At 36.5% G+C, this 25,915-nt stretch overlaps 1 protein-coding gene across 1 annotated transcript; it reads left to right on the top strand.

The window, feature by feature from the left end:
- Positions 1-5,383: 5,383 nt before the first annotated feature.
- On the top strand, positions 5,384-25,796 carry LOC121411901 (inactive tyrosine-protein kinase PEAK1-like). Its single transcript, XM_041604789.1, is given in 7 exon segments — positions 5,384-5,601; positions 8,473-9,130; positions 9,132-9,278; positions 9,280-11,109; positions 11,111-11,834; positions 21,262-22,013; positions 23,317-25,796. Coding segments are annotated over 6 exon segments (5,055 nt in total). The 5' UTR covers positions 5,384-5,601; positions 8,473-8,566; the 3' UTR covers positions 24,355-25,796.
- The last annotated feature ends 119 nt before the right edge of the window (positions 25,797-25,915 follow it).

Below are 25,915 nucleotides of genomic sequence, written 5' to 3'. Positions count from 1 at the left end.
ATAAAAATATGATTTTGAACTTCATGTATTTGAATAAAAACATCAGTGTATATACTTTACTATTTGTTCTTATGATCACACTTCAATTGTTTAGTTATAAGTAATGTATGTATAGGCCTACCCCACTCCCATTTAGTTCAAATTTTGTATGGGCTAAAATAAATGTACCTGATGCAATATACATGTATCCATCACAGTGTACTGTACACGTACCATGTGGGGCTCTGTTATTTTCTTCTTTTTTTGGGGGGGCATACATGTACATCATGGGTCCTGGAAAGTACCACCATAGCTAACATCGGAAGACGTCAAAGACACTAACCCGGATAAGAAATAACAAAATATGCAGCGTGCCAATCCAAATTCCAAAATGTAATTTCAATTAACATGTAAGGTTTAAATTTGAATGTCAATATTGTGAAGAAAGTAAAATGAAAAGAAGAAATATTATTTACACAAAATTTTGAAGTCTTAGGTTTAGTTAGCAACATGATTGGAGCAAGATTTACATGTATACTATAATGAAACTTTAAGCTCATCTGGAATTGAAGGGTTTTTCATCCATTATCATGAGTAAATAATGTGTTAGATTGCTTCCTGTTCCCAGTATATTTGTTGTTGTTGTTCTTTTTATTGTAGTTAAGTGAAAAATAGTCTTAAATTTAGGATCATACTATCATAGAATACTGTAATTATCTTCCCAAGGGTGGGAAGCTGTATAAATTCTCCCTTAACATGTTGTTGATGAATCAAGGAGGAAGTGGACTGCAAACAAGATTGATGTAACTAGAATTCAAAATAATGAGAAAATAGACTCAATAATCTATGATGTAAGTCCCTGATTTGAGTAATAACGTTCTTGGAAGATGAATGGTTGCATCCTTGATAATACTTGACTAATCTTCCCAGTGGTTGTAGTGTACAGTACAGTGAACCTTGAGACTATAGATAAGCTACCACCAGTCAGTTCTGTTTCCTTATAATATTGATTATTCACAAATGGGGGAGGGGATACTGTATATATCACCTAGGCCTATATGTTATAAATGAAATCCAGGGTAAATTTATATGATTTTTTATTTCCTTTATTTTAAATTCTAATTTATATATTTTGTATATTTTTAGGCAGTCCTGCCTAAGTATTGTCTATCAGATTACTGTACTTTCGTTGATAATGTTTTCTTGTACATGTATGTAGTTTTTAGTGAATGAAATAAATTTATTGCTTCAGATCAAGGCATTACTCTTTGGAGGTTGCTAAAGAGATACATGTTATTTGCAATATTATGTTGAATAATAGCAATGCAACTGTAAACAAATCTTTTTTTTTTTAATTTCTATTCTTCATAAGAGACATCCTTGAAAATGATAACAATTAGTTCATTCCAGAATGATTGAACAAGCGTGATAGCATTACATGAAAACACACTTTGTGGTTGATCAAGTTTGATTAGCTTGAATCTTTTCTAAAAATACATGTGACTGCAGAGCTCAAGCCTTTGTACATACAGGAGGCAATTGTACTCACATGTGGGCGGAGTCCAGTTTCCCTGGTTTGGGCACCAAAGCAAAGAGAACATGCATCACTTTTAATACATTAGTCAGTACTTGTAATGTAGACATGTTTGTTCAAATACAGGTGGAAGTACCACAGACTTAAAAATCTTTTTATCACATGTACATATAGACCCCACTGTTATGAAAACTCATCTCATTAATACAGGACTCCTAAACCGGTTCAGGGAACCATTTTGAAAGATAACATTTGCTAATTGCTAGCATTCCCATCTTATCACCTGAAAGTGGTTTTCAAACCATTTCACGTAAAGCGGTTTCGTTGCTACGAGAACGCTCTCAGTGAGTGGACATGTTTTGCAAAATTTGAACGGCGACATTTTACACACAGTTTGTGGAGTACATGTACATGTAGCATGCTCAAAATGTGCGAAGCTTGCCATTTTAACGAGGCAAAGCGATCTTCAAAACTCCATCGCGAGGTTGTTTTCCAAACCTCTTGGAAGACCACTTAAGGTCGGTGCCAAGACCGCTTCCCATTATACATGTACTTTAAACTGGTTTCAAAACTAGCTTTTAAGATTGTAATGTGAATGGGGTCTTTTTGATAGATCATGATAGTTCAAACACAATAAGCAGATGGGTGTATGAACATAAGGTGACGGGAGGGGCGGATTGTCAACAGGGTTGGGTCTTCTCATTGCAGGATAACCTGAAATGTACAACATCTAGTACACCAAGCGAAAGAGAGTTATGACGTTTAGATTTTAAAAGAGTTTTGCTATGGTAATGTCTGCAGAAACTACATGTATATCGCAGGCTTTCACCTGACATTGTATACAAAAACTAGAGTATGAAGTGTCTATAGTTTCTTGATTGGAAAGAAATAAAGTGCCTGTAATTAGATCTTTGTCCAATAGAGATTGCAGGCTTTCTGTTCCACAAGATTCTACAGACTCCAGAATCCAAGAAACATCACAGACACAATTAAATTTTAGCAAGAAGTGTCATAATCTTATGTTTGCTTGATTTGAGGTTTCCATAATGAGTACTATACATGTAAAATGGAAATATGGAAATTTTCAGAATGTTTAACACAAGGTTATGTAGGTTCAATATTCTTAGAAAACGTACTGGACTTGGGTGAGAAAAATACTCTGATAGGTTCAATTGGCCCCAGTTCAAACGGTTATGGAGTTTAAACCTGCATGCTTAATACGGTAGCTATTTTTAATATCGCGTCATTTACTTATAAAACCATTATAAAAATAGGCCTACATGGTTGTTGGTGTTGACATAGGTTTTGTGAACCTTTGATCTACAGATCAACATCCTGTATGCTTACTTACTATTGCAAACAAGGATGCTGAGTGTGTTTGATGCCTCCCTCAACCTGTTGCAGATGATAAAACTAAGGTCAAATGTTTTATTATTTAGGGAAACCTTGATGTAAAATTTTGAAGAGATTTGGAGGGAAAATCCCTTTGTGAAATTACAAGTACATTTAGGCGTGTAGGCTTCTATTTGATTTAAAACATGCTGTTAGTAACAGGTACAATTTTAGTTTCTTGTCCAAATTATTTTTTGTTGTAGATTTGCAATGTGTGTAAATATATCACACCAGTATATTTTGAGTTTATTAAATTAATCAATTTCGACAACAGTAACAATAACTTAGGCAGAAAATTCTGCATGTTTTGTTTTTGTGTACCTGTAGGTGTACAGGCCTTTATTGTAGCTAAAAACTATTAGTTGTTGCCCCTATACTGATTTTTTCCTCTAAATATCTCTAATACAGAAAAATTAATTAGCTCATGAAAAAGAATTACATGTAAGGATTAAATGAACGTTTGTTTCCAATAAGGCTGGCAACAAGTAACTGAGCCATTATTTTCACGTCATTATTCCTTTTCGCCCTGCATCCATTGGGTGTGTACAGACCTATTCAGTGTCTCACCTGCGCAACAATCTCCCAGGTCATTGCGAAGTGCGAACATTTGTCAATTTCGGGTCATTGAATCAGAATATAATGCATTTTACGCCTCTCGCTCTATTGTGCCTAAATATTTATGGTATCATTTATTTGTGTAGGAGATATTAAACTGACACTAAGAGGAAATTGTCATAATTTGAGTGCTTTACAATTACATGTGTATTTTACATGTATGTCCTTGACATTTACAAATTATATGTTGAGAAGGTTGTAGCTTGGAGTTAGAGCCTAGATACATGTAGGTCTGGGTCCAGTCTTACAAAGAGTTACGATTGATCCAAACTATGGAAAGCCAGCAACATCAACATGTTTGTTCAAAATATACTCTAGATATGATGTATATTCATATATTCTGTTTTCTTGAGAATTCAGTATGCTTCTCTTTGTTTTCAAAGCGCAAATTTCCTAAAGAAAAAACTTTGACATTGATAGATTTCCATATACATTAGGTTAATTGGATCAATCATAACTCTTTGTATATAGGGGGGGGGGGGGCTGGTGGTATCGGTACAGTGATGATAGTGCAAAAAAGGAGTACTTTTATAATCTTATTGCATTATATACGGGTGGTGTATCAAGCTTTTCCTAAAAAGTAACACACATCTTTGCAAAGGATCTGTACATGTAGCCAATTACTTGCAGCCACCCTCCTTGGTTGAAATATTCACTATATTATTTGCAAAATAAAAATAAAGAAATACAGAATACATACATGTACAGTATTATGTTCATATACCACCAATGACCATGCCTATGAAAGGATGGCCTCAATTCACTGAGCATCTTGATTATGGCTTTATTTCTCCCAGGATACATCCCCAGGAAAAGAGAAAGTTGATCCTGCTCTAAACCTTGAACAAACATACAAGGTAACTGATCGAGGTCAACTGAGGTGAAAGGTCATGGAAAGTGCATAGTTGTTTATGCCTCTCCCATGATTTATTATGGCCCATTCCTCATCCCAATTCTTGGCTTCTGAAAAAAAAATGTGGGTGTGGGCTGATATTAAGTGCACTATCGAAAGTACTTGTCTACACCTGTGATTTATTGGTATGCTGCATGTACATTTGAACTTGAAGGTAGGGTCCATGGTTTTATCTTGACTCGACTAAATGTTCATCTTGGCCTATTTATACACATCCATTTCTTTGTTTTGTAATGTGCTTGAAAAGTTAAGATTTAATCATGGAGGTGTAGGCCTGCCCTCATGAATTACTATAATTTTAGGGCAAGTTATTTTTGTGTGGGCATTTTCTGTGTAACAGCACATATGAGACTTTTTTTTTGAAGGGGCAAAGTAAATATCCGATGCCAATGAAGCAAACTATAATGGCATCCAAGACCATAGATTTTGATCTACATTGGATCTAAACTTATCATGTCAAGCACATTAAATTAATATGGAAATAAATGGAAGTGTATAGGATAGGCCAAGATGAACATTTCAACAAGATAAAAACCTTTTTTTATCAAGTTCACTAGATATATGTTTAATTGAGGACATTTGGGGTTCTTGTGCAGGTCTACATGTACATCACAATGCATCACAGTCCTTGGAATTGTACAGCAGTGGTATGTTGACTATGTTCATTGAATGACTGTGATCATTATGATCATTTAAGTTATAGTTATAGTCAACTTAAAAACACTTTATTTCAAGTACTTTAGGCCAATGTAAATTGTGTGCAAGTATGCTGTACCAAATCTAAAGCGAGTATATACATATATTATAAAGATAGGAGTTTGCAGGAATTCTTCTACAGTGTAATAATAATTTTGACACCATCCGTTCATTCCCATCGGATTGATAATTTTTAGCTGAACTCTTGGCTATAAATTATCAGAATTTGTCTGCTGCCCTCTTGAGTCGTGATTTACCCAGGGTAGTACAGCTGATCAAACTTTTGGAGTGGTGTTGTGTGCAGTTCTTAAACTGCCGGTTTCCTTGAGTCGTGATTACTCTGGATTTGGTTACCTAGTAGGAAGGATCCGAAGGAATATTATGGGATAAGGAGAGTAGATATATCTTTGTGATTTTGTTGTGGACACGGACCGATTTGGAAATGGACAGTTTTGTAATCAAATAAATCATGGTGAGAGGCCTCTTGTTTATGAAGCTTAACATTATTTCTGCCAGTTTTAAAAAGTTTGAAAACCTGTATTGTTTGAAATGTAGATTTTGTTTAATATTCATTCATCAAGCCTTGTAATATCCTCTGCATTTACTGCACATAGGAAATGGGGATAAGAAAAGTATTTCATTGAATAATATTATAATTTACATGTATATTCATCTCACATAGATGATGAGGATAAACAATATTTAGAAAAAAAGTTTTTCTAGTTTATTTTTGTCATTTCAAAAAGTTTGCAAACCTGTATATACAATGTAGATTACTCTATCCATCCATGAAGCCTTGTATTTTCCTTTACATGGATGTGAGAATATTAGTATTTTATTGAACAATGTTTAATGATCTATATTCATCTCTCATTGATGATGAGGATAAACAATGCAAAACTGTTTTACTCCTTTTCCTAGAAGAGAGAACTTAATTGTAAAATTGTTCTCATTGATCTATTTTACCAAAATAATATTTTTTTTTTACATTCTCCTATTAGTTACTGAATTCCAATGATACACCGGAAAAAAATTCTCACAGCCCTGACACATCATTCTCCATACAATGTACAAGTATGGAATTATCAAACAAGTACATCTGATGAAGTGAATGTTTTTTACATACTTTTGTAAACCAAAAGTTTTGGTTACAATTTCTTTTTTTCTTTTCTACATCAGGTATTCTAAAAGAGATTTTGGGGGGATTAATTATTTTTTGTGAGGAATGTCCTCCGAGAATGCTGAGATTTTACTTTTATTTAAGAGGCCTGTATCAAGATCATTCTTTTTCAATATTAAAAAAAATCCTTTGTAAATGATTGCATTCTGATGCATTTTTTTTCTTGATTGGTTGTCAGGCACATTTTTCATTTCTATTCACATTTTTTTTTATGAGTCTTCAAATATCTTTTCTATTCTCCAAGACTCTAGAAATCATGTCATACATGTAGTACTCTATGCAAAGTAAAAAAAAAAAAAATCCCCAGTGAGTCACCTTGAAAATTGTAATCCTAGGATGGAATCCCACAAAATATCCAAAAATTGTCTTTATTAGAAATAATCTCAAAATTATTTTGATTTGGAAGATTTGCTGGAACAGAAGTAGCATGATATTGAAATCTCTGGCTGGTGTAAATATGCCCGTACTATCAAGGCGTATTTGAACCTGAAAAGAGGTCAAACCTTTGCCGAGCGTTGATAGCCCTCGGTTGCCATGAAGTCTGAGCAGGAACTTAGCCCTGAATGGAATGGATTTCTCCGTCATTGCTACCAGCTTTTATACCAGCAATATATTTCTTATCCGAAGAGGATTGATAGGGTTAAACTTTGGATTACTCCTGTGGAAAAGAGGTTAGGACGGTCTGTCCTAGTTGACAGAAGCCATGATGTTTGTTGTCATTTTTTCCACAAATATAATTTTTAGGGGGAAAAACATTTCATGTTAACTTTAGTTTGTAAAAATGGTGTAATGAGTAATTTAAGAAGAATTCGGCCTACTATCTTCCCTGTCAGTGACACAATTTATGTAGTTGTTGAGAGGAATATGACCTGTGTTTGTAAATATTGAAGTTCTTTATTAACTACAGTAAAAAATATTAATAATTCTTTATTTTTAAATTTTCTAAAGATACGTCTTTAGTTATGTTGTTGTGTGTGTGAGTGTATGTTTGGTTGGATGCTCATCTGTCTATCTGAAAAGGGCTTATTGTTTGTATTGAAAAATAAGGTCAGAATATATTTAATCTTGAAATTATGCACATTTCAGTATAAAAACAGTTGCGTGCATGTTGTGATGAATAGGTTGACGTTAGTCCACAGCATTTATAGTGCGCCATATTTCTGTTAAAAACATTCATACATGTATGTGCTGGCACATCCAATTCAGCTACATGTAATTACTCCAAATCTGCTGATATGCAATTGATGGTGATGTCTTAATACTTTCCTTTTTCTTATTTTGTCATATGAAATTTTAAATGTTATTTTTTTCAGTATACTTGTTGATTTCCCTTGTGACAGAATATTCAGTCAGTAGTCAAATATTTTTTAACATTCTTAGAGAAGAATAATTTGAATAATTTGATTACATACGTAAAAGAAATTCCAAAGAAAGGGTGAAGATATGACATCATCAACTGTTTCAGCAAAATATGGAATAACCCAAATTTGCCAAAACAATTGTTTTTACACATTTGAATATGATGAAATTTTCAGTGCTGTGCTTGTTCAATTTTACTTTTATTCATTTTATAGTGTTATTTTCAGCCTAGAGTATAAACTATTTAAAGCTTAATTTGTAATTTTGTGTGAGAACATAATATAGGACTAGGATGTACATTTGGCCTGGTATGATGTCAATTTGTCATGCAGTTTTACATGTATCAGAACAAAGTTTGAAAAAGCTGTTTAAGCTTGAATACATTCATGTGAGCAATTTTTCATCAAGTGTGATTCACCCACAAATGGGAGTTCATGTAGTAATTTGATGATTCATTTTCAACATTTTAGAGTTGTATCTGTGTGTCTGTATTATGGAATAAGAGTCAGAAGACATTTCAAGCATGCATTTCCCATTATTGTAAGTGATCTTATACTTGGTCGATAATATTTAATGTTCTATTATTGTTACAATGTATCAGGAATGCACACTTTGAGGTCGATATGACTTAAATCAATTAAAACTAGCTTATTGTGTTTTTTTTACTTTGTTATTGCATACTTGGGTGAAGTGCTGTACATGTACCACTTCAATGTTCCCACATGTGATATTGTTTTTTGAAACCTTATCATCAATACTTTATAACTAATGGTATTTTGTCTCATTGTTTTGTCTTTTCTTCAGGTCCATTTTGCGGATGAATAACCAAGTTAACTTGTCAACCATGAGGCTTGAACATCAAAGATTTTAAGGGAAGGGATCTGTTTCATTTAAAGAAATGTTGGAAGATCAGAAAGCTACCACTTCGGCTTGCTCGGCTTTCGAACAACATCGCTTCAAAGTACACCTCTGTGTCCACTGCTTCAAACTGAAGTCAGCTCATGTGGAGAAAGCGGACAGCATGATGGAGTCAACAAAGATCCTCGCTCTTGACAACAACATCAACAAGGTGCAAGAGAATGATGGGAAGGCTGCGAAGCAGAAGTACGACATTCCCAAAGTCATCATTCGTAACCAGAATAACCTCCAGAAGGATGTTAAAGGGCGGGGCGAGAGACAGGCCGAGAGGAATAACAGGAAGAGGGGTAAAGAGAGAACTAAAGATTCACTATCCCACAATGCAAAGCATGATGTGACGAGCAAAGCAACAAAGAATGCCTTGACCTTAAACATCCCCTGTGAAGCAGAACGCTCGTCTGGTTTGGACAACAAGGTATCATCGAAACATGATTCGACGCAAGACAGGATAAAGGGCTCTGAATCGTCTTCAGAGAATGGAAGTATCAACATCAATGTGCTTGCTGATAAGCAAGGAATAGAGACCAATGGCAACATCTACCCGGGATAATAATCCATCAGACAGTGAGCTGGAGCTCAGTGGTAGTTACAGTGAGCAGTTTAGGCGGGTGTTGCGCCCTGTGCAGAAGGCAGGAAGCCCATCAAAGACCAGAGACAGGAACCGCCGTGATCCTGAGCTCCCAGAGTTTGTGAAAAGTCGCCAAGAATCTTAGACACATCCAGAGCATGGGGCTTACCTCTCCTGCTGAGGTTCATAGTAGCAATAACAACAACCATTCTGTTATCGAGACGGAAGAAATGCTCCCAGATCTTCCTGACTTGCCGAATGTGGTTGGAAGTGATGCCAGTGCTGATGAGCAACAGAAATTAGTGGATTCAAAGTCAAATCTGCCCAATTTTGTCATGAATTCACAAGCTCCAATTACAGGCCACGAGACATTTCCAAAAACCATAGGAGGAAAGTCAAGGCCATCTATAAAGCCACTAACAAAACACAAGAGACAGACATCTGATCCAGAGGTCTTTATGCCGCCTGTGAATGAAGAAATAATGGTGAATGTCAGCACTTCTACAGGTGAAAACATGAATGATGTGCAGACTGAGAATGTTGTGGTGAGAAGCAGCCAGCTCAGTTCAGATGTTTATTTTGGCAAGTCTCCGGTCACGTCTCCCCAGAAACATGCTGGCAGTGATGCACAACAGGATTTGACATCCCGATATGGGCATATTGCGGATTGTGTCACAATTATTTCGCAGAGTGGGGAGGTATCTCATCACTATGAGAGAGACAGAGGAGACAATGGTAGCGAAGAGATGGCAGAGGGGTCTGTTGCATCTCCAACGGTGAAAACAAATCCTTATAGGGTCGTAGATTTGCATGATACGCAGGAGAAAAGGAAATCAAGCTCGGCATTAAGCAGTGAAGGAACCTCATCAAGTAGTGGAAGAATGTCAAATGAACTCGACGAAGGTCTTGGATTGATTCAGCAAGAGGATGGTGGAGCTGGTACCTCCATGGATCCATCGGGTCACTTCTCAAGGAGAAATGTTGCCCTTGCAGATGGCATATATACTGCATCTCAGTTCCACACAGACTCGGGTATCAATGATTCCATGGAATCCAGTGATTCGAGTGATGCCCCCAAGCATGAAACACCACCTACTCAGAGTAGTAAGAGAAATACACCACCATACCCTATCATTCTTCATGATGAACAACCCCCTGATAATAATAGGAAAAAGAAGCGAAACTCTGGACAGTATAAGGTTCCTATATATATTATGCCAAAGGTGTATAACAGCTCCGACTTGGATGCTAGTAAAAATGGCAAGGATGCTGATGTAGATGGTCGGGTAGAGCTGGGTCCTAGTCAAAGCATTGATTACTTGCAGCCTACTGAGAAAAGCAGTGAAAAGCAAACTTCCGCAACCAAAAGGGAAAAAACTGCTAAGAAAGAAGGTGCCCAGAATCTCTTGGAATCAAAGAGAGTTTCATTGAGTGATGAGACATTACAAGAATCGAGAAGACCATCTCGATCAAGGTCAAAAACTCATCCAGTTTTGGAGGAGGAATTATCAAATGGTTCGAGTGGAAAGGACCAGGATATACCAGAGTTTAGTAGGACTAGGCTTAAGAGGGTGGCTCCAAGGCCACCATCAATGGAATTTGTTGAACAGGACTTTGTAAGGGAGAGGGATGACAGGCTCGATAGCTTGCCACATCGTTCCCCACCCTCTCCCCCTCAAAAACACAAAAAGGACAAGAAACAATCAATAGACAGGAGCTCCTCAGACCTATCGGATGACATTGACAGATCATCACATCCGCAGGCATCTAATAATGATAAGTCCAAGGTAGAAACCTACATAAGTGGGAGCTCAGGAAAGGGTGATGAAGTACGAAGAGAGATGTCTCCTTCAAGACACAGAGACATGTCCCCTCTTAGAAATCAACATGAATCTAGAAAGGCAACTCAAGCCAAGAAAGAGAGTCATTTCCGAGCGAGGCTGCGAGAGTTTTCTCCCCACTGGACGAAGGGAATTGTCACCCATGAGCAGAGAAAAATTGAAGGATGTCTCCAACAAGGAGAACCAACCAAGTGTCCCGCATATGAGACGAATGGCCTCTCCTCCACCTCCTCTCAACAGACCACAGCCACTCAACCTCCCAAACACAGTTGCCACACAGGATGCACCTGCTGTCACCACAAAGTCCAAACGGTCCAAGTTGCCTTGGAAGAGAAAGAAGAAACGAAACGATTCTGGCAGTCCGGAGAGAGAGTTCAACGCGGAGGAGGTGGAGAAGTGGCTTGTGAGTTCTTTCTCTGCCTCTGCGTCCCCTCCTGCAGCTACTGACCCAAATCCTGCAAATCCTAGGAACTCCCTGGAGCGTCTGGAGGTCATCAATGCCTACAAGGGGGAGCCAACAGTCGCTATCAAAAGAGCATCCCAAGCTACTACTAATGCTGCCTCTCCCGCCACACCCAATACCAAAGAGACCACACCCAATGCTGCAACCAATCACAACAGGAACAGCTATGTTGAGAGCGAAGACGACGATGTAACCAGAAGTGGGGGGAAAAGAAAGGCGCCCAAACCTCCTACACCCCTCCCAGATCACCAAGATGAAGGCCCCAGTGAAGACCCAGTCCCACTCCAGAAGTCCTACTCTTTGTCACCCAGCAGCAGGAGGAAGAATAATGAGACGAACAGAACAGAGGATGAAAAGCACCTCTATGAAAACATGGGTAGGTACAAGTCTTGAAATTTTCATACTTAAGTTTCCAATATAAACAGTCTTAGGAGTATTGTGGAAAATATGCTATCAACAGGTACCCCGTCAATCTTGATTGATAGCAATTGACGTTGAAATGGCAATGAATTAGTTTACTTCCAGGGGAGTGTTTCATTAACATCTGTTTGACAATTTGTCAGGTCTGACAACTTTCCTTGATCTTTGAATAACTGAGAGGCAAAGTGTCTGACTGTTACTATGGTTACTATCAGGTAAAACAGACTGTCAGATAAACAATCCAACAAATCCTTACATGAAGAAACCCAGCAATATATTTTTTCCGTTTGTGCAACGTATGGAATAAGTTGTTATATAATTTGTTGGTAGCAGATGCTTTCGATTCATTTGCTAATAAGTTTCTTGCAAAATCCCTCTGCTCTTGCACCATAGTCATTCTTTGGGGGAAGTTGCTTTATTCTTTGTGCTATTCAGAAATACAGAGGTCATACAATTGATCAAGGTCATTGGTTCATTTACTTTAAATCTTATGTCCAATATCTTCAGGTACATGTAGGAAGATGGAACTAAATATTTCATATGAATTCACACATCTTGATTTATATGTTTGATCTGATATCTTTTAAGGTGACCGTTCCCCTCAAAGGATTTGCGCTTTATGTAATTGCTGCCAGATGTGGGCCTTATAAAGGTCTTTCTTCAGTCCGATTGTGAATTTGATAGTACAGGCTTTCTTTCCTCCTGTTTGTCCCCATTTCAATCTTGATGTATTACTCACTCTGTGAACGGAGACTGGGAGTGGGATGAACAGGAACCTGGGAGTGGGGGACTGGGGCGCAAGGTTTGAGGAATATAAGATGGTTTCAGACCGCCTCGAAGTTTGTCAGTTCCAGGTATTTTCTGATCGGGAAATTTACCCTGATCAGAAAATACCAGGTAATATTGTGAAAGCAAATTACGCGTAATCTCCCCGAAAGAAAATACCCACTAAATAGTAGGTATTTGTCATAATTACGAAAACTTTCGCGGGGATTTTTCCAAGATCGCAGGTATTTTGGCAATGTGAAAGCAATTTACAGGAACTTTTAGCCCAGCGCGTAGTTGGGCGCTGTGGGTGGCTGCTGAGCTAGTGATTTTGAATCTCTCACCTTGCCTGCTTATCAGACCATACTGTGCATGCTCGTAACTTCAGGAACTTATCCCGAAGGGGATGTTTCGGGTCGGTGTGAATGCAGGAATAATTGATGGGTATTTTTTAGCCTAGAAAAGTTCTCGTAATTTAACAGGGATTCTTATGATCGAGGCGGTATGAAATCACCTATACAGTCCCTTGTCACGTACTGTGCCTCCAAGCAGCTTCTGATTTGCCTTGGTTGCTGAACCAATTCATCCTCGCTCAACATAATGAGCTGGGCACCGGCAAGATGTTGCCTATGCACCAAAGAGGTGTTAACTTTCACAGTGTATGAAATAATGGTATCCAAGCTTGTGTGTGCTTTCACATTTTCTTTCATCCAAACTTTTAAACTCCTTACATGTATATTTTGTAAAATCTCGCTCTCCATATATACAAAGGTCTTTATGTCTACTGATGGGAAAAAAATATTAAAGACAGACAATTCTATAATTGTAAGTGGCGCATGTTATCTATGATTTTTTTTTTAATGAGAGCACTATTGAAAACTTAGCAACAATCCTAACATCCTTTGAAATACACCAGTCTTGTCTGATGGACATGTAGAGTCCATTAAGAACACACTTGTGACTTGTTGAACATATCAAACAGGTGTTTTTTATCCAAATTATTCTAATCCCCTAGATTTGATTTGTAATATATTGTTACAGTAGATATATTTCAATCAAAATTATGTGTACTCTTTCTAGTACATTTGTGAAGTACGAATTTATTCACTTCACTTACGAGAAAAGGTTAATTTTATTGAATTCTACAATGAGAGTGTTGATACTTCATGTTTTTTGCTTAGCATGGAAATTAACATAACTTGATCAATCTTGTAACGAAGAACATACTTCCTGTGTATTCTATTATGTCAGGATGTTAGGACACCGGCCAAAAGAGTAAATATCATCAAAAGAAATACAGGATCCAAATTTCCAAATTCTAAGTGATTTAGGAAGTGTCATGAAATAATACAATTGAAAAAAAATTAAATAGTTTCAGTTGAAAAAAAGATAAGCATGCAGTCTAATACAGCAATAAATATAAAGAAGTTTATAGGCTCCTGTGTCAAAGATGTGGCCCACTTATCACAACAGAATAATCCAACCTTGTTAAATCAAGGCCGCTTATTTTCAAATACATCACAATCATAATAAAGTAAATCCAATATTCCTTTGTATTCAGTCATATTTTACCACAGTACAAAGATCTATTACCCTACCCAGCTAACTTGTTCATTTGAAACTCCCTTTGTGAATGTTCAATGATAGCACAAATGGCAAAAAGTCTACAATGCCCATTTTGGAGGTGTATTATGGCAACTCCCCCAACAAAAGCTCTCCCTCATGTTTGGTTGATCTTGAGCTTGGAGATTTATCACAAAAAGTGAGGAATGCAAATTGAAACAGAGCTATTGTAGAGAGTGTGTCTGACCCGCCTCGCCATTGTATATATTGGGAGGGTTCTCATCAGCCCAAATTAGCCAGAGTTTGAAAACTCAACATGATTTATGCAGATTTCATGCTTTAATTATGCTTAATTCAACAGGTAATTTGAGAGAGAGAGAAAGATAGACCAATAATGAATGCATTTTTTTATATAATTAGGATGCATTATTCATACATGTATGTTACTATAGCATCAATGATGTTGCAGTTTGGATCATTGAGCTCAATGATGTATCAATTGATTAATATATGAACAGTAGGCTTTGATAATGCAGCAGGTCTAACCTTATTAAAAACAAACATGAATTTAGTGCCTATTTATATAAAGGATGGATTCATTTCTTGGACTCAATATATGATGAAATAAGCATAATTAGTGAATGAAATCTGCATAACGCCCACTGTCAGTTTTAGAATTCAGAGCCACCAGTGCATATTTGGGCTAATATGTGTACAAAAAACCCTGGTGAAATCATTCCCTTTCAACAACCAAAACCATTTAATAGTCAAATGAAATGTAAAATTATACCTGGTTTTGATCCTTATTTACTTGAATAATTAGTATGATACAGACCATTGCATCCTTTAAGTTTAAGCCAAAGAAGTGCACATGCTCAGAGTCAAGTTCACTTTAAAATTGTTTGAGCTGGTACTCTCCATTGTGGGCTAATGGGAACAGGGTTTTAAGTTTTCTCTCCAGAGTAGGATTTCATCCTGAAGAAAAGTTTGTTGTAAAAAAAATAATGAAAAATATTGGTGTAGGTTTGAGGAAAATTCATGAAAGATTAAGAAAGTTATTAGAATTTTAATTGGATTTGTGATGTCATAAATGAGAAGCTGCCCCATAAAGTGCATAAATTTTAATTTTTTAATGGTTGGTGCTGACCTGATTTTGTTTTCTTTTTAAGGAAAAGTGTGAAATTATTTGTCTATTTACTTTAAAAGGTAAAGTAAAAACCAATTTCAATTTTCTGAATTGCATTTCATTCGATTCCTACCATATGATATGCAGGAAAGCTGATCGCATACATGTATGATGTCACAAATCAATTAATCAAATGATTAAACTTCTAATAACTTTCTTATTCCATGATGCATTTTTTTCAAACCTTCAGCAATATTTTTATTATTCTTCTGCTATTTTTGCAAAAAAAAATTGTCAGGGTGATTGGGTGAACTTCCCCTTTAATTTCCAAGCATACAAATGTTAGCAGACTCGTGCTGATGATGGCTCATCGACTCTACTATGCACACGGCCTGGGCGAGTTTTAATGTTCAATATTCTAGATGGAGCTTGCATGGTCCCTGTGAAAATAAACATGTTTTGAATGAATTGGACTGTAAATGGATCGGGAGATTCGTGGGAATCGGCCAGGGGTCTTTGTACTGTTCCCTTTTTTGTGTTGAAACATTGTGGTGAAAGTTAAATGAAATCAGGTTTCCAGCTTATTTTTTGAGGCACTTTTCAAAACTGGTATAATTGAAATATTAAGAGGCTTGTATTGTATCGTCATTTTGTGAGAGAAAAAAAAATGGAAGTGGAAAATAAAAAGGGATCATTAAGGGCAATCTTTCTCCAAAGTGAAGTGCTCAACAAAGGCGTACTTCTTTTCCGGACCATATACATGTAGCTCACCATGGTCCAGGTACGTGCATGTACTGAAGTTTGGGTTCCATGACATTTTCTCCAGCGATAATTGATCTGGCGACAATTGCTCCCATAGAAAATCTGCTCATTAAGTCAAGCATGTTAAAAAATTATGTTACAATCCTAACTCTAACCCTACATGTATGCCCCCGTAGATATTCAGACTGGACCAAATGTCGCAAGAACATATCCTGTCACCTGTATGTAGGCTAATTACAGATCACATTTGTAAAGTTTATCTTTCTATCCAGTTACTTTCAAAGTTTATTTGAGGACAAGGTGAACAACTAGGTTTGAACTCTTCATTAATTTAGGCTGAATCGCATCTTCCTTTATCCAAGATCTGTTTATGAATAATTTGTTTGATAGAAAACAATTGACAATAACTATATTGTCGCATATAGCAATATAAAGAATTTCAGAAGCAATATTTGATATGACCTTGATAAAGCCATATGCTCTCAACAAATAGCATCTCAACCAGAACAAGGGAAGATGACACACAATAGAAGTCGAATAGATTTCAAACCACAACCGCCAGCCTTGGATGGGATAAATAACAAGTGGTTTTATTTTGCATTATTGATTTGTTTCTGTCTGTGGCAAACAAGAATAAAGAAAGAAGATGCAGTGAAATGAGTCAAAATATGATTATAGTATGGTGTTGATGAATCCACCAGGCAACGAAACACTCCCTATTTTTTATTATTTACTGAGGAAGATTTGTACATGTAGATCCTGATAGTGATATGAATTACTTTGTATGTTTATTCATGTTAAGTCAACAACAAAGGTGAGAAACATGGACCGATCTTGTTGACTCTTGCACATGTACATGACAGTATGTAATGTTCTTGTGGAAGTACATGTATGAATGTCAAAGTTTGTCTCATTGCTTGGTAATTCACATACTACCGGTATATGTATGTTTAATTATACATATTATGCAGTACTGTTTTAATCTCACAAAGATGCAGTGACTGTTATAATTTCATTAATTGATTCTTTAATTCAATCTGCTCCATATACAGCCTACACCTCTATGCATGAACATAATTCACATTTTAATTAGTAATATCTTCAAATTATTAATTACAAAAAAGGGCATTGTATTACCATTATGTGTATGTACATGTACTTTATTTGAAATAATTCTAGGGTTTTGAGAATGGCTTTGTAGGGTGAAATAAATATGTTTTAACAATCCATATCCTCCAACCTGCATTTATTGCTCAAATTGGCTAAATTGCACCCCCCCCCCCCCAAAAAAAAAATCTAGCATAGGAAAATGCCATAAGAAATACATGTATGTGTTTGTATGTATTGAGACACTTTTAATCCATGCCCCCCCCCATTTAACATTAGCAAAAAAAAATACACACCAAAAGTCTGTGTAATTGTTCCCAAATTCAATTAATCTTTTATAGTCATATATGTACTTGTACATAATTTTCTTATTTCCTTATTTATTAAAAAATGGCTTTGGTGATATAGAGGTTAAGCCAAGGTTATCAGACAATTGTTTGTGTGAGCATTAATGTTTACAACGCCCACAGTCATTTACAAATGACGTCATCTCTATTCCCTAAAAGCCTTGAATTGATGAATTGATGTTTTAAATACATGTATCTAGGGATAGATTTGAAATGAAGCTCTAGTCGAAACCCCTGCATGAATATTCAATATACATTTTTATCAATGATAGTTTTTTTATTTCTTCATTTATTCTGTCTACTTTTCCTCGTGAACATTCTAGAGATAAATGTAAATATCTGCACAAACGCAAGTTTACATACTTTTGCTGTATTGTAGTAGTTTGCTATCATATTGTCTTTTTGTAGCTGAAAACAAATTCTTGTGAGAAAAGTAAGCTGAGGTTAACCAAGGCTAGCTATGTCTAGGAGACAGTTTGTTCTGGTTTATAAAGGTTATTGATAATTATATCAGTAATTGCTTACGTACCAAAAGTACCAATAATCTTTATTAATACACATCTATCTCATTATAAAAAATAAATGAATATAAGTGTTTGTTCACAGCTGTGATAATTTGAAATAAATTACTATCATATTATACTTGAATATAAAGATCTGATTTTGATAACTTTTTATTTTTTATTTCACATGGGGGTATATATCAGCCTTAGAAGACGGATATTCAATTTGACATGGCATTTATACTAATCAATGCATCTCAAAAGTGATTCCTGAAAGCAAATGTCAACTCAAGATCTTAATCTAGGAATTACAAACAATGAAGGGAGCTCAATTTAGTTCAGATTGAAACTCTTGAACTGTCAGTGATGCCATGCCCTGTCTGTTCACGGTCTTGAATGAGTATTGGTATGTGTGGCTGTGATACCAAAAGTCTGTTACCTGTGTAATAATGAATGCAATGTTCTCAAATTGGTTTTAAATTGTTTGTCAGTGCGTAAAACAAACAACTTAAAGATGGCTTGTTAGGAAAGCATTTCACCAAGTGGCCAGTTTTCCATGTGTAAAACACATTCAGTAAACAATGGAATCAATTTCAATTTATTAGTCAATGATGTGTAGAAATATTTCCTCCACTTGCTAGAAACTGACATAAAAATTGCAAATGTGGACATGGCCTATACATACATGTAAGCACTGCAAACCATGATGGATCTATAATAGGCATATCTATATGAATATAAAACAAGATTTAATTGCATAATGCAGTAGATACCTATAGCTCACTAGTCTGCAGACCCTGATTGAAACTTTGATCAACAAGTGGGTCTCCACGCAAAGACTAACGCACAGAGGGCCTTCAGTGCACAAGGCATTATAGGCTGCACATTCAGACCCTTAAAGTTGAGTGAATGGTGTGCACAGCAGACTAACAGCTCACCACGAGGCCGGTCTTGAAAAGAACTGCAATGAATGCTCCTCACAAAACAGTTCAAATCAGGGATGCTCATTAAACATAAATCACAAAGTGACAGATGTGTCCGCAACACTCTGTCCTTTGGTGAAAACACCATTTCCTGTGTTACAGTGGTACATCTACATGTATCACACCCTGTAGGTTTATCGTTACTTTTTAATCAAAAGACAAAGTGCAAGAACAAAAAAAAAAGTAAATCATGATTTTTTTCCTCCCAGATTATCTCAGTAGGAGAAGTCATTATCCCTGGGACTATATATAGGCACCTCCTGCTTACTGGTTGGTTAGTTTGCAAGGACTTGTTTTTGTTTTATCATTTCAAAGAATTTTGTCATCAACTACATGTACGTATATGATTTATTAAGACATTCATCTTCAGCTTAGTAATCCTTACACATATTTAGACAGGTAGTATTCATTATATCCAACCTTGTTGTCACCTTTTGAGAACTCAATTTGAAGATAAAAGAGCTGATTGTTCCAAGGAAATCCAATTGTAATCACTAAACACAGAACTCCCGTCCCTGAATAAATTTTGGCTGGAAATGTGCTGACATTTACCGGATTCCTAATAATGAAATCAATCCCATTTTATTTCTTCATTTTTTGGTGGTAATTCTTTTCTTGTCAGATTTTGAGTCAGTCTGACGGGGCATTGTGAATCACTTCCCGGAGTGAGCTGGGCCGTGTCACATTTGGCAAAATGCTAGGTGTTCTTATCTTATTTGAAGTGTGAAGGACACCATAAATAATGATTAGTGAATGAAGAAGAGCTTTAAGTGATATTCTATGATCAACTCAAGGATTGTATGAAGGTTTCATGCTTGTTGAGCATTTTACATAGGTTCAAGCTAGGATTTATTTCTGTAAGCACAGGAAACAAGGTGCGGAAATGGCTTTAATAGTTTTCTTTTGAATACATATTTATGTAGAAATCATATGATTTGCTTATAATTTAGTTTTTAATTCATTTATTTATTATCATGATCGACATATCAAACAAAAAAGGCTTGGTTTACACTAGGATTTTATTGAGTACATGCAGGCACAGGAAACAAGGTGGGGGAAATGGTATTGATTTATTTTGTGTACATGCATACTTGTTTCTATAATTGTTTATCTACATGTACATGTATTTTCAGCATCAACATGTTAAGAAAATAGCAATCATTACATCTAATTACTTTGTGTGTAGATGACAATTCAATGAACAATGAAACATTAGTTTTTATTTACTTTTTTACCTCGATGAAGCCCATTTGCTCCATATTTTTCTTTGATTGTTGATCATGAAAGTCAATAAAACATTCAATATGATCCCAACAGTTAACATTATTTTCTGCCAATTGCTTCTTGATACAGAATCTTACTTCATGTGCACTGTTCTATATGCTATAAAAGAAACCTTATTGGACACAGTTTTTGTTAAGCTTTTACTTGTACATAAGAAATAGTTTTTGAAAGGCATGAAGAACATTCATTCTGACCTTTAAATTCTAGGATCTTAAAGGTATATCTACATATTGATTTTAAACCACATAAAAGAGACTTGTAAGGAGTTCATATCCAGCCTTGACCAAGAGTAGATATTTGGAACGTTGTCAAGAATCAATTTAATCCTCATAACCCTGCAATATCTTAACAAAATATTTCATAAGTGGGGAGATTAGATGGATTCTAACAGGAAATTCCATATTCTTTGAATTTATTCATCATTTCTATATTTTCACAGGGCCTCATGTTTGAATTATCTGCAAACCTTGCCAATTTTATTTGATATTTGGGAGAATTCATTTGTACCTCCATGAAGTCTAAGATAGTCCTTTTATGGCATCATTACCTTGGAAATCTGAATGGATTAATATATAAATGAGGGGGAATTACTTCAGTTTTTTTTTGGTTTTTGACTTGATGACAGTATTTATTTATCTCTTTCATTTGGCGGAACTAGCTCATTGAGCATTGTCCTGTTGCACTTATTTTAGTGGACAATATGGAATGTTATTGTCTAGGTTGTTCTTCACCTATAGGGAAGAGGAAAAGAAGTGTCAATGTTGACGGTATGTGTCAATGAACCTTGGAGGGGTTTCACTGAATGTGAATCATTATTCCTCAGTGAAATTCAATCTTTTGATTCACTTTGATAAACTTTTGAATTTCCAGGCATGTACAGAGTTGTAGTAGATGTCAAGTTAATAACCTGCTTGTATCTTCCATTGTTATTATCCCAATGCAGGTACCGGACGAGCGAACATAGCCCCTCAGAAGCCAGCGAGGCGGAGACAACGGAACAGGACCACAGGCTTCGAGGACTTACCATCTCGCGTAAAACGCATGGCCCCAAAGACTCCTGATAAACCAACCCCTGATGCTGATACAGAAGATGATGTAGTCGAGGTGACCAGTGCGAAGCAACTGGTGTTTGAGGACGTCGCACTGACTTCCTCACAGCCCCTGAAGTCCGCTCTCCGGAGCACACAGTCAGAACCACTGCGGGTAGATGCCGATGGCAAGGTTGTCCCGAAGCGTCCAGTCCGAATCATTGCTCCGGAAGATGAAGCCATCGACACCCAGTTCCCCCTTTCCAGTGTCCTGCAAAGCGACTATAAAAACCTAGCTTTGGTTCCTCAAGTGGATCTGGATGGCAAAGTCCTCAAGGATGCAGGGACCCAAGTAGAGGACAGTTCTCAAAGATCAAAGACATCCTTTGCAGATGCAGATGTTCAATTCAGTTTGAACTCTCACAAGAGTTCATCCCTCGATCAGCCAATTCTGGGTAATCTTCTCCATGATGTTGGTGTGGTCCATCTTCAAGCCTTGACACAACTCTCGAGGACTATACCAACAACTTCACTTGACTGGGCAGGGTGTAAAGACTCGGTCTGGAAGGAGCAGATGACATCAACAGATCCTAAGTGTCGTTCAGCAGGAGCTGCATTCTTTAATGTAACACATCCAACAAACTCTTCCACTTCTCCAGGCTTACTGGTGAGTCTTTCTCCTACTACATTTGTCTCTTAAAATTATCAATATATCAAATCTTAAATGGAGTCATGTTTTCTTCAAAAAGAAGATTTTACAAAAAAAGAATGGAATAAATCTGTAATGGACCTAACTGTTCAGAATTTGGTTCATAATTTTGTTGGCCTCAGTGATATTTGGTGATATCTGATCCATTGATTTGGAATTTTGAATTTACTTAATTGATGTGGATATATTATCTATACCTGACCACATTGGGTTTCTTTTATAAACTTATTATTAAAAGTACATATTTTTTCTTAAACTCTGCAGTAGCAACAAAAATAAGGAATGAATTGTGTACTGTTCATGTTTTATTTTTCAGTACTAAATTTTCCTCTTATAGCTCAGTGAAAATTTACAGATGAAAAACAAGTACATCTCTACAAACTACCTTCTTTACTGACACAGGAAAAAAGATATGGAATGAATATTGTCGTGATGCCAATTGATGGTGCAAATATTACTATTTCGGTGCATGTGTTGATTGAAATGCTATCTGCTAAAGATATCCGTGACTAAGTAATTTCCGGATTCAATCCCGTCCTGCTAATTAGATTAATTGATTCATTTGGATCAGCAGACGTGTCTGAGTCTTGTGGTCAGGTTTGTCAGCAAGGCATTGATTCTGTGGTCACATTACGGCTGATTAAACCCAAATCATGGTCAAATACCGAAAGAAAATGAATTGGATAAGTACTCTTGTTAGTGCTCCCATTATGAAATATCATCCACATGTCATTTTATTCTTATGAAATTTGAGATTTGGAGTTACAAGCTGAGGAATTAAATGTCAGGTTTATCAACTTGTTTGTCAAAACAGCATGACAGTTTCTAAGTACTTATTATCATTTGATATCTGTGTGAGTCAGGTTATTTATTGTGCTTGCAGAATCAATCATTTTGTTTACAAATACAATCAATCATATATGTTTTAGTTTACTTAGTATCTATTCTCTGAATGATATTTTACCAAGGAACAAATATTTCTGCTCCCCTTCTTCTTTGCTTGTTTTAGATCAGTAGAGTTTTTATTCACCCGAATGTATTCTTTTTGAATATCTGGTATTTGCAAGCCAGTATTTATTTTTTTTTATCCAGACTCTTGTGCCCTTACCTTACTTGTAGTTGTAGGGATCTACATGTTTTTTTCTCTCTTTCAGAGAGTATGGAGGTGATGAGTTTGTCTTACAGTTATCTCAAAAAATTAGAAAGAAGAGCATAAACCTCATTAATATCCTTTTCATTTTTATATTTTTGATGCATCTAGGTATGTTGTGATCCAAGCAAGACAACTCAGGTGCTTCAGATGGCTGAACTGACCAAGTCAATGACATCCCAGCCCAACCTTATATCTGTGTCCCATGCAACCAGAGACACTGTGACCATTGATCCTTCACTTCTTGAGCAAAGAAAAACCAGGGGCAGTTCTACCCAATCAGGTGGATCCATAGAGACAGCCTTGGTCATTGTTGATGACTTACCAAAGGGGAACGTTGCGGAGTATGTCTCGCAGAATATCGAGAAACATGCGAATCTACCTGAGGTCTATGAGCGGGATGTTGCTTTGATGCTGCTGCAATTGTGTCAGGGACTGTGCCAGCTTCAGTCACGCCACATGTGCCTTGAGAGCCTGAAGCTCGACCACCTCTTGCTGACAGAGAGTGGGCTTCCAGGCGGAGGACACCGTCTAGTCATCAACCACCTGATGGGGGCAGAAGTGGTATCCCCAACGAGGGCAGACGAGAAGGAGGTGGCGTCAAAGCTGGAGCAGAAATGCCACGAGTTTGATGTAGGGATTCTGGTCTACGAATTCCTTCATCAACCCAACCCTTTCTCCACCAGGACGAGCTTGATCATCTCCGACTACACTGCAGATGACCTTCCTGATATCCCCGTCAAGTCGTCCCTCTCTGCTGATCTACGCACAATCGCTGCAAAACTCCTCGCCAAGAATCCTCAGGACAGGATCACCTGCCACCAGGCTGCTGCCCTTTTTCAGTGCCTGCTCTGGGGCCCACCATCAACAGTATTCACTGATAATGCAAGCACAGCCGAGGCACTGAACCAAGGACTAGAAAAGTGGCTCATGACAGAGCAAGCAAAGGTCGTAACCAAAATAGCCCTGTATTCCTTGCTCGGGCAGACATCCGTTGAGAACAAATCCGGACTCACTCTATCAGACCAACTTCAGTGTCAGTATCTATCTGATTTGACAGTGGACTCATGCAAAGAGATGTGGAGGATGCTCCATGGAGAAACACCAAGTGATACTGTAAATGTCATTGATTCCAACTTAGAATTGTGAAGTATGTTTCTGAATCTTATAGATATGCCATACTGTGCTTCCTGTACCCACTGTTTTTTCATTTTTGAAAAATGATGGAATTCCATGAAACCAAAGTCAGACTCTGTGGACATTTCTTTCAGTCTTTGATAGATTTTCTCCTCCGTTTTTCATTTTCAAGTGCTTTTTATACTTACTTTATTGAATTCACCAACAATGCTATTCTTGTGCCTTTATCATTATATTCCTATGCCCATGGAAGAATATTGTTAACCAATGGTTCTATTTTTCATATCTTCCATCTCCAGTGACTTTCACATTTGAAAGATCTGCTTCAGATGACTATTTATAGATATCAGATATTTATTAATTTTAAAATGTGTTTGAATCTCATGTTAAATTGGAAGAAGTACAAAGAAATTGTGCACATAGGGTGCTAATATGCATCTAGAGTTCACAATCATTTCCATTTATTATCAAGTATTTCCTGAAAGTATTCTCAAAGTTTACGATTAATTGAAATGGATATTACTGAGTCGGTTTTTCATGCGGCTGGGTTTTATCACCAACAACCTCCCAATTGACATGGAAGTCATAACTCTCAACAAATACACAGCAATTAGTTTTGTTTTTCTTCAAGGTGGGATAAAGTCAAAGTGTCAAGGTTCATTTAGACGAGATACAATGTAGGTATAGAAATGCTCATCCCGAGGTGCTCAAAGAAGTAATGTGCATAAGTTTGAAATCATATTAAACTGATAGTGAACCTCTGTCCTCACAGATTAAGAACCTAAAAAGAGGTTACCTACATGTACATGTATTTGATGGTGTCCCTGAAGGAAAAAATTTGAGTAAAAGCAGTACTATTTTGTAAGTATGCAATCAATGTAGACGATATGCGTTATTAGATCGCATATGTAAACTAGGCTGAACGAAGAGACACATTTTTTTCCCAATACACAGTTTGGTGTATGATCCTAGCATGTTATGGTGGCTTGCGATTGCTAATTTTTTTTTCATGCAGAAGAAGAAAAAGTGACAGTCTTTGTCTTACTTTGGGAGTTCTGTAGGCTTGCTTCATCATTTTCATTTTTTTTCATTTGTACACACAAAGATCAGATTTCTGTTTTCATGCGCTACAATCATTCATCATGCAATCACCCATCCAGAAATGTGCCAGGTTTTGAATAATCTCTTTTTTTCATGCATAACTATTATTTGCCCCATGGAGCATTCATTTACAAATGTATGATGACTTTCATCTTTGATTGTATTTTTCATATGAAGGTGCAAAAAATATATGTATATCTTGTGCAATTTTCATCTTGTTAATATCCAGTGCCTCGTAGGAGCTTACAATTTTATAGACCAAATGTATCTGTGTGTGTGTTGTATATAGTTTTTGTACAGTATACATTATGATTCATGATGTACGATGTACGATGTATTTGCCCAAATTCTTTGTAATACATGGACTTGAAATCTGTCGTTTCTTATATCACCCAACTCCTGTTTGCAAAGCCTAAGAAAAAAAAAAACATTAAATGCTCATATCACAAATGAAATTAGCTGACATGCTGGG

This window comes from Lytechinus variegatus, chromosome 3, assembly GCF_018143015.1.
Source record: "Lytechinus variegatus isolate NC3 chromosome 3, Lvar_3.0, whole genome shotgun sequence".
NCBI lineage: Eukaryota > Metazoa > Echinodermata > Echinoidea > Temnopleuroida > Toxopneustidae > Lytechinus > Lytechinus variegatus.
The sequence above is the reverse complement of the archived record's forward strand: the minus strand, read 5'-3'. Positions and strand labels throughout refer to the sequence as shown.